Below are 16688 nucleotides of genomic sequence, written 5' to 3'. Positions count from 1 at the left end.
GCTTATTAAATGGAGTATAATAAACTAGGTTGAATGAGGTACTGTGGTATAGGAAAAAAAATGATTCTTTTGAGGCAAGCATTTCTTGCTTCAAATATGAGGACTTTATTTTTCATTTATGTGATCTTTGATAAATAACTGTTTCTGTGATCTCAGGTTCTTCAGACCTATATCAGGTTTTTGTGACAATTAAACAAGATAAAGTATGTAAAATATTTGGCATAGCACCCCATATATAACTGAAACAGTCAATAAGCTTGGATGTTCCTGGTAATTTAGATAATAAATTCTGTAAAACTTAAGAAACCAACATGTGTTCAAAATAATTTTTAAGATAATAAAATATATTCTCTGTCCTGCCCTTTTCACACGAATATTCCCTGAAGCTAATAAAAGAAAGAAACTCAGCACTTATGTTCCAGAATGCTACTGAACTAAAAGCTCTGTTCAGAGTCAGAAATCATCAAATAGGACAATAGGTGAAAAGTCAGTTCAATAAACAAAGTCAAATATTATATATGGTATTGGATGAAGTAGATCTGAAAATGAAAAGTGCATGGACTTCACTTTTAAAAGTTAAGAATATTATGAATACTCATAATGGTATTAATCACTAAAAATGGCAACTATCAAATACCATCCTGGGAAGCATTTCATACTGTCTGATCAGAGAAGGAATGTGGAATTCTATCTGCATCTATAGTCTGATCTGGTGGTTCCTTTATGTCAGATGCAAGATGCTATCAGGAATAGACACATATCTCATTGCATTTAATGGAGATATCCAAATTATTTTGAGTAAGTCTCTCTCTTGAGTGTCAATACTAGCTTGATCATTTTTTAAGGGAATTAGAATAAACTTATTGTTGACTCTATACTAAATATCAGTCAATCACAATCAGATTCCAGAAATATATAGTTATAGCTAGGAGTCAAGTAAATCAGTATCAGCTTACTAAGGGCCTACTATTTCATAGATAGCTTCCCTGATAGCTCAGTTGGTAGAGAATCTGCCTGCAATGCAGGAGACCCCAATTCTATTCCTGGATTGAGAAGATCTGCTGGAGAAGGGATAGGATACCCACTCCAGTATTCTTAGACTTCCCTTGTGGATCAGCTGGTAAAGAATCCTCCTGCAATGTGGGAGACCTGGATTTGATCCCTGGGTTGGGAAGATTCCCTGGAGAAGGGAATGGCTACCCACTCCAGTATTCTGGCCTGAAGAATTCCATAAACTGTATAGTCCATGGGGTCACAAAGAGTCGGACACGACTGAGCAACTTTCTCTTTCACTGTGGTGTGAAGAATAAAAGAATATTCCAAGGTGCCTCAAATATCTTAGATTCTGGCTGAAGAGACAATATCAAAATTTGAACTCAGGTGGAATGAGTTTTCTGCAGTTTCCCCAAAGCGGTGGCCTACTACTATAGCTATGTGGGTTTATTACATCGTATAGTGACTTTCTTATTCATGTGTGTCTCCTGCATTAGGCTATGAGCCCCTCCATGGTAGGAGTTGTCTTATTCTTTGTGTTTCGTTTATTCTTGTGAATTACATGATTCACAGTCAAGTTTTGTTAATTGTTAAATAAGTGTTTTTGAATGAATTTAAATAACAGTTCAAGAAAGTGTTATCCTAAGAAAATGCATGATTGATTGCCAAATGAAATGTTGAGGCAACAGTTGTTACCATAGTTTGATTTGTTTTAGTTCAGTAAACATTTGTCCTGTTTCTCAGAGATGACAGAGGCAAAGCTAGGTTCTGCGAATTAGACATGGTGCTTGGCCTCCAGTTGTTTCCATTGTATATTTAACTGACGTCCACTCTAATCTGAAAGCAACTTGAGGCCATACCATAGGATAAGTGTAATGACAGAGACACACACAGATGGGTAAGAAATATAAATAAAAAGCACTTAGAAAAATAATGAGCTCAGGAAAGTTTGAAGAAGAGAAAAAAACATTTAGATTTAAATGAAGGGAGAACTTTGAAGGGAGAAAGTGTAGGCTCTCAAAGATGGTGGAATTAGGGACCATGAAAAGGAAGCTTTTTCAAGTGGGTAGAACCTATTGTCTCATGTGTTAGCTCATGTACGTAGACTTGGTGACTGGTAGTTCTTAAAACAAAATCTGAAGAAACTAAACACATATGGAAAGGATGATGGCAGTGCCAGGGAAGCTAAGATGTAGCAGCAGTTCTCCCAAATAGAAATTTAGAAACCTTCCTGAATAATTTGCTCTCTGAAAAGATTAACTTTCCTCCCAATGTGAGAATGTCCTCATTCACATACACTCAGAACATTCTAATATCTACCTGAATTGCATAAAATAACCCTCGCCACCTTTCAGGTACCATTTGTTTAGAATAATGAAGAGGTAAAAAAAAAAAGAATAAGAAGAAGAAGCATTTAAATGAGCTGTTTGGGGATATAGAAGTGATATCACCGGAATCACAGACCCCCAAGGCTTTAGCTAAAGCGCAGAACACACAGTGGAGAAGCAAGTCATCTTTGAAGTGGGAAGTACCGAGAGATGGCCAAGAGAAAGTCCGTGGCAGTGGGCTGACCTGAGAAAGTCAGTGGGCTTCAGACTCCCGAGAGGCTCATGGGATTTTAATGAGTTTTTGAAATGAAAATGAGCACTTTATTCTTACATGCTGTGACACCTTTAAAGCCAGCAGAATCAGTCTAAGGAAAAATTTAGCTTTCCTATTAACTACCAAAAAAATTCCTACTTGTTATTTAGAAATGGCCTTGATTTATACCCTTATTATATTGATACTATCTTTATCATATTGACAGCATTGAGATGAAATGAACTTGTACTGTCGTCTGTTTCCTGGCACTCTACACTAGGCATCCTCCCGGCTACCTACCGTCATGTCCCCTGTGCTGTGACATCCAGGGCAAATTACTTTACCTCTCTGTGCCCTGGGCTTTTTATCTGTGAAGTGGAGATGATAATAATAGTAAATTGAACAGCTGACAGTTTTCAATTGCTTACTGTGGGCAGGCTTTGTGCCAAGTGTTTTACACAAATAATCTTTAAATAAACTCTTCAGAAAACCTTTGAGGTAAATACTAATCCAATCACAATTCTTGAAGGTAAGGAAGTTGCATCTAAGGGAGCTTATATAACATGCCAAAGGTTAGGAAAAGTCCTTCTCAGACATTGACAAGATGTGGTAATCTTGGCCCTTTGAGAGAACTAGTTGAGGAAACAGAAATAGTGGTGTCAGACCTTAGGGTTAGTCGAGGACTCAAGCAGATCAGGCCAACAGAACTAAAGCTTCATCTAATACTTCAGCTTCCACAGTGGGAAAAGTTCCACCTGCCTTTGGCAAAGAAATACCTTCAGCTGCCAAAACCACTTGCATTGATTAATCCTGTTGTTTGCTGTTTTCTGATTCACCTCATTATAATTCGTATTTTTTTGTTCCATGCTCATTGTAAAGATAAAGTCCAACATAAATGAGAGGCATAGAGAAGACAATTTCCAGCAAATGGGAGATAATCATCACCAGTATTTGTTGCATGGTTTCCATACTTTTCAGCAAATACCTTTGCATGGTCATTGACTTGGAGATATTAATTTAGTTACCATGAAGATGGAGAAGGTAATGGCCTTCTTGCCTGGAGAATTCCATGGACAGTGGAGCCTGATGGGCTGCACAATCCATGGGGTCACAAAAAGTTGGACATGACTGAGTGACTAATACACACACACACACCATGAAGAAGAATAAAACAGGGTGAGACGTTGGAGAATGGAGGGGGTTGCTTTTCGGAGAGAACATATCCATAGATATTTGGATAAAGCTTTTTTTTTTTAAGTTACATTATTAAATTCTATTCTTTGTGATACTGTAAGTAGAAAAGGTAGCCTATGTGCTTAGAATATTTTAAACATACCACAGAAATTTTAAGGTAGGTATTTTCTATTTTAGATTATGAATACTAGTTTAGTATCAGTCTATGGTGTTTGGTATTAACGTCTCCATTAATAGTTCGGAATCAGTTAAGAACCATGGATCCTATTGTTTAAAAAGTGCACACATTTTGCATTTGGGTTCGTGAGGCTCCTGGCCCACCTGAATAGTGAAAGTCGCTCAGTTGTGTCCAACTGTTTGTGACCCCTGTAGCCTTCCAGGCTCCCCTGTCCATGGAATTCTCCAGGCAAGAATACTGGAGTGGGTAGCTGTTCCCTTCTCCTAGGGAATCTTCTCAACCCAGGGATAAAACCCAGGTCTCCTGCATTGCAGGCGGATTCTTTACCGTCTGAGCCACCAGGGAAGCCTGAAAGCTCCCAGTGTCTCCGCCATGTCCCCACCTCCCCTTCTCTCTCCCCCACCCCTCGTTCACTCCAGTTCATCCACACTTGCTCTCCTCTGAGGACCCTGGGAGTCCTTAGCCGGCGGGGCAGTGATGCTGGTCCCTGAGCTCCCTGGGAACCCCTGACACACAGCTTCCACCCCTCCAGGAGGTCCAGAGGGGAAGCCTTTATTGGCCTGTAAGCTGGCACGGAGGAAACGCAGGAAACAGTGCCGGCAGCAGCCGCCAGTTACCTGGGTATAGCAGGACAAAGCGGATTGGGCAGAAGCAGGTGCAGACTCGACCTCTCAGAAGAGGTGGAAGAGGCAGAGACAGCACAGATCCTTCAGAACCTGTCGGGAACTGCACACTGGCAGGCAGGCCACTGTATCCAAGGGCTGGCCCCTTTGACAGCAGGTAACCTGGGGTTGATGGATGCAGAGTAAACCGAGCAGCTAGGTAGTGAGGTAGCAGGTAGGCATGGGGACCAGGAGTAGCTGATGCTTGAAGAAGGTCAGCCCACAGTGTTAAAGAGCAACCCGGTGACTAGATCCATTTTAGCATCTGGGGAAATCTGGGCAATGACCTAAGACAACAGAAGGTTTATAATGATGCAGGGTATGTCCGGAATAAAGCAAGGGTTCGATTCCCAGGACACGAGTATCGCACGCAGTGCACTGAATTATAACTTAACATCCCCCTTGCTGAAGTCAGGATCGTTCCAAAGGGAGGGGAAATGGGCTCGAGATGAAACAGGATGTCACATGACCAAAGAAATGAGAGAGAAGGTGCCAGAACCAAAGACTGATGAGGGTGTGAAGGACATACCGAATGCAAAGGGTTTTCATGCACAAGATGGGGCTTTGAAAGAAACCATTAAGAACAAGGATGTAATATGATCCTAGAAGTTGCAAAATAAATTTATGCTCAACGGTACTTGACATTGTGCATATTGGCACAGGAGGAAAGAGCTAGATACTGATGTTTACTTGTTCAGTTAACAAGCTGAGACATACTGACACCAAATAAAGGGGAATCGAGGGTAATCTGGATCTAGCAGGGGGTTCACACAGGGCTGGGTTTGCACTGCTTGCTCCTCCAGTGACACCACAGACCCGCTTCATCTCTGCGCAGCTGATGCCCTGTCCAGCCTTATATTTTTCTAACTGACAGTGAGTGTTCTTGCCAAATGCCAGGGCCCATAGTCACATCTGTTTGTCTCTCTCTGCAGCTTGTCTGAGGCTGCTCGGAAACACATTTTATCCAGGGGGCAGCTTTCAGGAGGCCTAATTCTCTGAAAAGCTCCATTTGTAAATGTGTGTACCACGAAGGGACAAGTTGTTACTGTCTCTCCTTTAATATTATTGTATTTGACACTTCCTGTTTCAGCCCTTGTCAGCCCTTGTCAAAAGCCAGGTTCTCGGGTCCTCCCCAAGATTTTTTGTTTCTGCTTTGTGTTTATTTATTTGTTTTTTTCCCCAGACTTTTTGTTTGGTTTTTTTACTTTTTTTTTCCCTCTGGATAAAAGCCCCCATTTCCTCCCACCACCTCACCTAAAAGGATGATAGCTATCTGCTATATTTAAAATAGAAAACCAACAAGGACCTACTGTACACACAGGGACCTCTGCTCAATGTTATGTGGCAGCCTGGATAGGAGGGGAGTTTGGGGGAGAATGGATTCATGTGCATGTATGACTGAGTCCCTTCGCTGTGCCCCTGAAACTATCACACAGTGTTAATTGGCTATACTCCAGTACAAAATAAAAAGTTTAAAAAGATAAAAAAGTGTTTAAAAAAGAGAGAAATGATGAGATAAAACCAAGTGAAGTCTGTTTCAAAAGCAAAACAAAATGAAAAGATTTCTTTTTGAGCTCTACTTTTGGATATTTAACAGGAAAGTTTTCAGCATGAGTACAGTGGGAAATGATGTTTCGAATCATAACTCAGTGGCATTGCTTATTTAATCCATCACAGAAAAGCGTTATTTCTTTATCCTTTCCACTTAAAGGTGCATGTGTGTCTACACCTAGTATTTTAAGGTGTCATTAGTCATCAAGTGATCAGGTTCTGACTTTCTCCTCACTTTTCCACCCAAACCAAGGATCTAACTGAAACAGATAGACTGCTAGAGCTGATTGGTAATTTCCTAGTAGCACCTTACAAAAGGAACTTAACATTTTTTAACAATTTCGAGTCTGTTCATAGGACAGTGTATGGTCATTTTTCAAAACACCACAGCAGAAAAATAAAACCCCAAAATTGCCGGCTGTCACCTTGAATAATAATCCGCATGTTCTGCTTTGCAAAGACAAATGACTCATTTAGGCTAAAGCAACTAGGCTGCCTTTGAGACGTTCATTGATTTTTAAATTAAAAAATAACTGCTCTGTTTTACATTAAGAGTGACAACTGAATAACAGAGTAGACCTTACTTAGTGTTATTTGTAGCAACTCTATTGCACCTCTCTGAAGGGGGGCGGGGAGGGGGACATGCTTCAACAAGGTAATCTTAGTGATCAATAATCCCGATCTCTCAATGTGCTATAGCAGGTAGTCAATTCTTGATAGAATTACTGAAACACAGCTGGCTGTTTTTCTCATGGCTCAGGTCTTTGGGTTCAGTGTACTGACTTTATTAACTTTAACTTTATTCTCCTTGAAAGGTTTGTCTCTTTTACTTTATGTAGCTACATTGGGGGTAGGGGAGGGGAACTGAAGGAAAATGATCTATCCCACTTGTTCTGCAAAGACACCCACAAAGGGAATTGGGGGCCCAGCAGAGGAGAAGAAGGCTTAGAAGAGGGAGTTGTTCTTGAGATTTGTTTTTCTCTCTCTTTGCAAGCAGACCTTCCTAATAAATTTGAACCGTGTAAAAAAGTTAAAAGTTTTAAAGGCAGCATTGACTTGGGAGAGTGATTTTTTTTCAAACAATTAGAAGACTCCGGTTCCATACAACTAGTACAAGAACACTGTAGGTAGAAGTCAGCTTTCTTAAGAGTCACAAAGAGCAACTATTAATACTATGTATCAGACCCTCAAGTATTTCTTCTAATGATTTCTAAAGAGGTATTTCTTAAAAAGGACACCCTTGGCTAATTTTTTAAAGTGTAGTTTGAACTTTAAAAGTAATCAAAGACAAGCTTAGTTTTTCAAATATTCCAGAATTAGGACTTTTTGTTGACTGTCTTCCCACCCCTGCCCACCTCTTCATTCAGACATGTTCACACAAAGAAGCTTCACTGTGTGGCCATTTGGTATTATTCTTCATTATAACAGAGACCAATACCCTGGGAGGAGCTGTGTGTCTGAACCACCCGCAAACCTGGTTACCCTCCCAAACCCCAGTTCATCAGCATCCCATGAATCTGACCAGCTTTCTTCTGCTCTGTGACCTTTCATGACCCCACATCAGCTATAAAATCCAGGCGGCTTCCCGGGGCACATGAGACACACTGCCCGTGGTCCAGCCCAGCGTTCTTCTTCCATCATATGTGTGAGACAGTCCCTTCTGCAAACCCTGCTCCCCAGACATCTGAAGTTACTCATAAATCTCAGAACAGAGCAATCTCTTCACCATTTAGGAATACTTTCAGCAGCAGGTATAGAAAACCTGCCCAGCAGTGGCTTAATCTAAGAATATTCATTACGTTTTAACTGGAGGGTCAGAAGTAGAGAGTCAGTGGGTTGGTGTTCGCGGCTCACTCAGAGAAGAGCCACGCTGCAGAATTCAGATTCCCACTTTATTCCCGACTCCGGAGTGTTTCTTTCCCTTCCTCCTCAGCTAGTCCTGGTGTCAGAGCCTGTTAGGTGCATGCCATGTGCAAGGTCCGCTCCTCTAGTCTTTTTCTAGGGGAGAGGTTCCAAGAGGGACTGGAGATGTTGGAGGATAATGTACAAAAAGGTGAGGTCAGGTCTCTCTTACAGATATAAAATGAATAAGCATTTGAGATTTTCTTTAACTCATCGATTAATGAGGGAACCAGGCAGATGTTATAATGGGCTCAAAGAGAAATGAAAGAAGCACAAATGTGTGTGAAGTAAGGAAGATTGAATGACCGTGCAGATGGATACAAACTGGCGTTTTCCACAGGAGGGAGGATTGTCCTTCCCTAGGACAGAATTCTTCTGTATAAATACAGACAAGAATTATTTTCCCTTGTTTTCAGTTATCTGTTACTTAGATAGCGCCCACAGACTCGGAATCACGTGACTGGAAAGGTGTACCCTATAGTTTTCTACTGAAGCACAGATTTTTTTTTTTCCTATAAAAAAAAATGGCATATTCAATAAACATGTTTAGGTTTGTTGTAAGGACTAAATACTGTAATCTCTAGTAATATTAAGAAAGTTCATTGTGCCTGCCACTACCACTGCTGTTCCTAATTATTTCATATACTTACGACCTAATCTCCTCACTTGGATTTAAAACTCTTCCAGTAATAAGAACTGAACATTCCACTTCCTGTTGTATCTTCCACCTCCTTTTTCCTACTCATTTCACCTCCTCCATAAGGTCTTATGCTAAGTCAGTAGTGGATACTAATAACTGCTTGCCAAATAAGTGAATTCATTGATTTTTTTATGGAAATGATGCTGGCTTTATTAAAAGGACATAATTTTCAATATTTAAAATTTCTATATAGTTTTTAAAAATAGCTATGATTGTAACTATTTTTTTCTTGGCAATATGAGCCAAAACTCACATCTCAGAATCCAATTAAAGGGACTTCCCTGGCGGTCGAGTGGTTAATAAGACTCTGCCTTGCCAATGCAGGAGGTGTGGACTCAGTCCCTGGTTGGGAAACTAACATCCCACATGCTGTTCAGTGCAGTCAAGAGACAAAAGATTTTCTAAAACAATAAAAATGCCACAGTTATGCATGTTCAAACACTTCAACATATATATACATATATATATACTATATATACATGTATATATGTATTTCTGCAAATTAGTCATTAATTGAGGTGAACTAATTTTTTAAGTATTTTAATAATTATATTTATTCCATAAAAGAGAACCAGTATGCCCTCAATACCAAATGGAAGAGAAAACTAGTTAAATATTTACCCACTTGTTTTTACCTATATTGATAGATTATACACCCATCGGATTAGCCAGATCACTAATTATACTTTGTGTGTTATAGATAGACTCTATATATCAAGTAATTTTACTCTCCAACTCCAATTTTTCATTATATCTAAATACCTGGGTGTAAATGTATGGTTTTTTTTTTTCACTTTTTTTTACCTGAATTAATTTTTTCCTTTTACATTTTTCTCTAAAATATCTAGTTTTCAAATCGGACCCTATAAAACTTCAGGATACTACCACATATTTTTCTGAATTACTAAAATGTCATGTTTCCTCATAAACTTGCTTTATTTTATTTCTGCTTCATGACCCCTAGACACCATCCTAACCCCATATCAGGGATTATAATCCAGGAAATTAACACAAGAGTTCCCTATAGCCTGAAATTTTTGAAGGCTTTTAAATTTTTTCCATCTTATTAGTTTGTCTTCATTTCCAATTGAACCATTTCTATTGTACTAAAACTCTTAAATTTAGGAGTTCATGGTTAAACAAAAAAATCTAATTCAGACTTACTCCAAGAATAACAGAAGGTCTGCTTCTTAGTTCTTATAAATCATGTCTTTACAAAGGTAATCCAATATCATGTTAGCCTGTCTAGTATCTAGTAGACCAGCATTAATGCATTCAAATTATGTTTCCTTACCTAGCTAATAAATAACTAAAGAATTCTAATCATGTGAATTATAAGGAAGAACATCACTGTTTCCTTTCTATCTACGTAAAATGTTTTAAGAGAATTCACTGCCATATAATATCCTAAAAGAAATTGATCATACTTTTCCTGTAATAAATGTTGTTCTGACAGTAAAGCATTAGTAACCAATTGATAACCTAGCAACAATATTGTGATCTCTTTAGATAATTAATCTTAGCTATTTTCCTGTCAGAAGCAACAGTGCTTGATTTTATGTTGAGCCAGAAAGATTGCCAGTTTTGAAAATTAAAAAGCATTCCTTTTATATTACTCATTCCAGTAACAATTTATGATGGCGCATTTAGCGGCTGAACGCTTGTCAACAAACGTAATTATGTTTCGATATAAACAAGATTGGTGGTTTGGCTAGGCTGCTCCATCTTTGTTGAGAATGTTTTGATTTAGGTTCAGATTATACAAGCTGTGTATTTATGTGTCATTTTTTTCCTCCTTTGTTAATAGTTTTTTTTCTGATAATTACTTGTAGGCAAACAAGCATGCATTTAGGATCTCTGTGCACAGGAGACATCAAACGGAGAAGAAAAGCCGCACCTCTGCCTGGACCTACGACAGCAGGTAAAAGGAAGAGGGCTCGGGGCAGAGCACACATGTAAATTTCATACGTCATCAAGGGTGAAACTCGGATGATCCTTAACTTGCACTGAGGAAGAAGCGTGGTTCTAAGAAACACGTAAAGCAAATCATTTGCCTTTGTTGTCAGGATGTATCGAGTGTTCCTTGTATAAGTTTTTTGGGCAGCCAATCACTAAAGTACTTACTTGCTGTTGTTGCTGTTTAGTTGCTGAGCCGTGTCCAAATCTTTTACAGTGCCATGGACTGTAGCCCACTACACTCCTCTGACCATGGGATTTGTCAAGTAAGAATACTAGAGTGGGTAGCCATTTCCTTCTTCAGAGGATCTTTCCGACCCAGGGATCGAACCTGCATCTCCTGCATTGGCAGGCGGGTTCTTTACTACTGAGCCCAAGTACTTCCCACACATTTGCACACTTGGGCTTCTCAGGTGGTGCTAGTGGTAAAGAACCCGGCTGCCAGTGCAGGAGGGGAAGGTTCATCCCCTGGGTCGGGAAGATCCCCTGGAGGAGGGCACAGCAACCCACTCCAGTATTCTTTCCTGGAGAATTCCATGGACAGAGGAGCCTGGTGGGCTTAAGTCCATGGGGTCGCGAAGAGTTGGACATAACTTAAGCAGCTTAGCGCACACACACACACACACACATACCTGCAAAACTGTTTGAGGTATTATAGAATACAAAAACTTCAAAGGCTGTCTTTGGCCTCAAGAAAATTATAGACTTGGAAAAACAAAGCATAAATAGATGGAAAGGCAGATCCCCAAGAAGAAATTAATAATAATTAATTCTAAAGTACTGAAGCACTCTCAATACACAAGACCCATGTCTCAGTAGATGGCAGCCTGGCCATGAATGCAGCAGTCTGGTTCCTAGACCCAACTCTGCAGCAATCTTAGATTGATCTTTCCTTACTTAAGACAAATTGTCTAAGTTAGAATTAGAATAAAAAATCTCTCATCATTTCCACCTCAAAATCCATGTCATTCGAATGAGTGTAGTTTAGGGAAAACCACAAGTATTGAGCCAAGACAAGACACTGGATCAGAGGGAACAAGAGGTCTTCTTGAAACACAGCAAAGACCTAAGCTGGTTGGGATGGATATGAATAAGATTAGCATGTATTACAAGGTCTCATGCAAGAGCAGTGGTAAGGGAGGCAGAGACGAGAACCTGTGATAGGAGGGAGCCAACTGGTTATTAACGTATAGACACCTAAAAAAAAAAGTATGGACACCTACATGGGAATAAAGGCTTCCCTAGTGGCTCAGTTGGTAAGGAATCTGCCTGCAATGCAGGAGACCCAGGTTTGATCCCTGGGTAGGGAAGATCCCCTGGAGAAGGGAGTGGCTACCCACTTCAGTACTCTTGCCAGGAGAATTCCATGGACAGAGGAGCCTGGCGGGCTACAGTCCACGGGGTCACAAAGAGTCGGACACAACTGTGCAACTAACTTTCACTTTCAGTTCATTTCAGTTCAGTCGCTCAGTCGTGTCCGACTCTTTGTGACCCCCATGAACTGCAGCACACCGGGCTTCCCTGTCCATCACCAACTCCCAGAGTTTACTGAAACTCATGTCCATCGAATTGGTGATGCCATCCAACCATCTCATCCTCTGTCATCCCCTTCTCCTCCCACCTTCAATCTTTCCCAGCACCAGGGTCTTTTCCAATGAGTCAGTTCTTCGCATCAGGCTGCCACAGTATAGGAGTTTCAGCTTCAGCATCAGTCCTTCCAATGAATATTCAGGACTGATTTCCTTTAGGATGGGCTGGTTGGGTCTTCTTGCAGTCCAAGGGACTCTCAAGTGTCTTCTCCCAACACCACAGTTCAAAAGCATCAATTTTTTGCTGCTCAGCTTTCTTTATAGTCCAGCTCTTATATCTGTACATGACTACTAGAAAAACCACAGCTTTGACTAGATGAACCTTTATTGGCAAAGTAATGTCTCTGCTTTTTAATATACTGTCTAGGTTGGTCTTAACTTTTCTTCCAAGGAGTAAGCGTCTTTTAATTTCATGGCTGCAATCACCATCTTCAGTGATTTTGGAGCCCCCCAAATTAAAGTCTCTCACTATTTCCATTTTTTCCCCATCTATTTGCCATGAAGTGATGGGACCCGATACCATGATCTTAGTTTTTTGAATGTTGAGTTTTAAGCCAACATTTTCACTGTCCTCTTTCACTTTCATCAAGAGGCTCTTTAGTTCTTTGCTTTCTGCCATAAGGGTGGTGTCATCTGCATATCTGAGGTTATTGATATTTCTCCCAGCAATCTTGATTCCAGCTTATGCTTCATCTAGCCCGGCACTTCTCATGATGTACTCTGCATATAAGTTAAGTAAGCAGGGTGACAATATAGAGCCTTGACGTACTTCTTTCCCAATTTGGAACCAGTTTGTTATTTCATATCTAGTTCTAACTGTTGCTTCCTGACCTGCATACAGATTTCTCAGGAGTCAGGTCAGGTGGTCTGGTATTCCCATCTCTTGAAGAATTTTCCACAGTTTGTTGTGATCCACATAGTCAAAGGCTTTGGTGTAGTCAATAAAGCAGAAGTAGATGCCAAAAAATACTTTCACTTTCAATATGGAAATAAACCACAATGAACCATAGTAGGTCTGTGATTCAGCAAAATGACTCTGAGAAAATGTTTTCCATGTAGATACTGAACAGTTGGGCTTCCCTGGTGTTTCATTGCTAAAGAATCCTCCTGAAGTGCAGAAGATGTGACTGATCCCTGGGTCAGGAAGATGCCTTGGAGAAGGAAATGGCTACTCACTCCAGTATTCTTGCCTAGAAAATCCCAAAGACAGAGGAACGTGGCAGGCTACCGTCCTTGAGGTAGTAAAAGATTCAGACACAACTTACCCAGTAAACAATAGGGACACAAGATCAATTACAAAGTTACTATTATAGCATTGGCCTATTGCCTGGGATCCTTAACCATTCAGATTTATAAACCATCTCTCTCAGCTTCATTTAGGAATTCTTTCATTGGAGGAGTTATTTTGGCCATGATGAATTATACAATATGAAAATAAGATTTGTATCAACAGGAGAGTAAGCAGTGAGAAGGGGAAAATACAGACATAAATACAGATATAGATAGATATCTTGACATGGTTTCAAAGGAAATAAAAGATATGAAGCTTAAATTCTCTTATTTCAGAGACCTTTTCCAAAGTTCAACACTAAAAAATTGAACAATAACTTAAAATTGGAGCACCCATAATACAGTTGTTCATTCACATAAAAGGTTACCTTATGAAATTATGCATGTAGTTGCAAGTTTAATATCTGATCTTCCTCCTCTAATTTCGTTGAATTTTGGAATTTGGAAGTAGGAAACAGCTACATGCAGAATATGTTCTTATGGATGGAGGTTCACAGCATTGTACAGGAGGCAGTAACCAAAATCATCCCAAAGAGAGAAATGCAAGAAGACAAGTGGTTGTCTGAGGAGGCCTTACAAATAGCCAAGAAAAGAAAAGGCGAAAAGGAAAGATATACCCAACTGAATGCAGAGTTCCAGAGAATAGCAAGGAGAGGTGGGAAAGCCTGCTTAGGTGAAAAATACAAAGAAATACAGGAAAACAACAGAATGGGAAAGACTAGAGATCTCTTCAAGAAAATTGCACATATCAAGGGAACATTTCATGCAAAGATGGGCTCAATAAAGGGCAGAAATGGCAAGGACCTAATAGAAGCAAAAGAGATTAAGAAGAGTTGGCAAGAATACACAGAAGAATTATACAAAAAAGGTCTTAATGACCCAGATAGCCATGATGGTGTGGCCACTCACCTAGAGCCAGATATTCTGGAGTGGGAAGTCAAGTGGGCCTTAGGAAGCATTACTATAAACAAAGCTAGTGGAGGAGATGGAATTCAAGCTAATCTATTTCAGATCCTAATAGACAATGCTGCTAACGGCTGCACTCTATATGTCAACAAATGGAAAACTCAGCAATGGCCACAGGACTAGAAAAGGTCAGTTTTCATTCCAATCCCAAAGAAGGGCAATGCCAAAGAATGTTCAGACTACCATACAGTTGCACTCATTTCACATGCTAGAAAAGTAATGCTCAGAATCCTTCAAGATAGGCTTAAACAGTATGTGAACCAAGAACTTCCAGATGTTCAAGCTAGATTTAGAAAAGGCAGAGGAACCAGAGATCAAATTGCCAACATCCGTTGGATATAAAAAGCAAGGGAATTCCAGAAAAACATCTGCTTCATTGACTATGCTAAAGCCTTTGTGTGGACCACAACAAACTGTGGAAAGTTCTTCAAGAGATGGGAATACCAGACCACCTGACCTGCCTTCTGAGAAACATGTATGCAGATGAAGAAGCAACAGTTAGAACCAGACATGGAGCAGTGGAACAGTTTCAAAATTGGGAATGGAGTACATCAAGGCTGCATATTGTCACCCTGCTTACTTAACTTACATGCAGAGTACATCATGGGAAATGCCAGGCTGGATGAAGCACAAGCTGGAATCAAGATGGCCAGGAGAAATGTCAACAACCTCACATATGCCAATGATGCCATTCTAATGGCAGAAAGTGAAGAGGAACTAAAGAACATCTTGACGAGGGTGAAAGAGGAGAGTGAAAACGCTGACTTAAAACTCAATATTTTGAAAAACTAAGATCATGGCATCTAGTCCCATTATTTCATAGCAAGTAGATGGGGGGAAAGTGGAAACAGTGACAGATTTTATTTTTTTGGTCTCCAAAATCACTGTAGACAGTGACTGTAGCCATGAAATTAAAACATGCTTGCTCCTTGGAAAGAAAGCTCTGACAGACCTAGACAACGTATTGAAAAGCAGAGACATCACTCTTCCAACAAAGGTCTGTATAGTCAAAACTGTGGTTTTTCAAGTAGTCATGGACAGATGTGAGAGTTGAACCATAAAAAAGGCTGAGTGCTGAAGAATTGATGCTTTTGAACTGTGGTGTTGGAGAAGACTCTTGAGCATCGCTTGGACTGCAAGGAGATCAAACCAGTCAATCCTAAAGGAAATCAACCCTGAATATTCATTGAAAGGACTGATGCTGAAGCTGAAGCTCCAATACTCCTGAATACTTTGGCCAACTGATGCAAAGAGCAGACTCATTGGAAAAGACCTTGACACTGGGGAAGATGGAGGGCAGGAGAAGAAGCAGGCGACAGAGAATGAGATGGTTGGATGGCATCACTGACACAATGGACATGACTTTGCTCTTCGCTGGGAGTTGGTGAAGGACAGGGAAGCCTGACATGCTGCAGTCCATGTGGTCACAAAGAGTCAGACACGGCTTAGAGACTGAACAACCACAACAAATATTTATGTAGATAAATATTTACCACTTACTGAGTGCCTACTGTGTACCAAAGCTTTATTATTGTTTTTTATCTTTGCAACAACCTGGTGTTTTACATGTTATTATCATTCACTGTGCAGCATAAAACGAAGATTCAGACATGTGTGGGCTTCTTCTTAGCTGTCTGTGAAGGCAGAATGATTGAAGGACGAAGGGAGGATTCAAGCCAATGTCTGCATTACTCCTAAACCCATCTTCTTTTAGTGACAATATACTTAGCCCCCTTTGTAAGAATATATAGGTAAAGACCTTCATATTCCATGATACAGACTATTATATATCTGAAGTGCCAAACACATTTATCTAAATTTGCTGTGCATAAATACAGAATATTCATTAGTATACTTCTAATATGTGTCTTTATACAGGAACATATAGCCACTTTTAGATTAAATACATGTCATAAGTTTTTCAATTCAAATCACACATAAGGCAGGTGTAGGATTCTTTAATATGCCCATTCTGGTTGAATGGTCTCCTGAATTCTTATCTTTCAATGATTCAAACATTTGTGGCAGAAATAGTACAAGAACAATCTTAGGAATATGACTAAAGCACTTCAGAGCCAGCAATAAGTGAGAGAGACTGTCAGGGTCAAGTCCTAACACTCTGAACA

General features: G+C 40.0%; 1 protein-coding gene across 3 annotated transcripts in view; it reads left to right on the top strand.

Annotated features, from left to right (window-relative positions):
- The window catches only part of GPATCH2 (G-patch domain containing 2), a 195245-nt gene that overhangs the window by 163646 nt on the left and 14911 nt on the right, over window positions 1-16688 (top strand). For all 3 annotated transcript variants that reach the window (XM_065938338.1, XM_065938339.1, XM_065938336.1), the window contains one exon: window positions 10594-10682. In XM_065938338.1, the coding sequence (XP_065794410.1) occupies window positions 10594-10682 (89 nt within the window). The remainder of the gene's footprint in view (window positions 1-10593; window positions 10683-16688) is intronic.

This window comes from Muntiacus reevesi, chromosome 5, assembly GCF_963930625.1.
Source record: "Muntiacus reevesi chromosome 5, mMunRee1.1, whole genome shotgun sequence".
NCBI lineage: Eukaryota > Metazoa > Chordata > Mammalia > Artiodactyla > Cervidae > Muntiacus > Muntiacus reevesi.
Note: the sequence above shows the minus strand (reverse complement) of the source record. Positions and strands in the feature narration are given on the sequence as shown.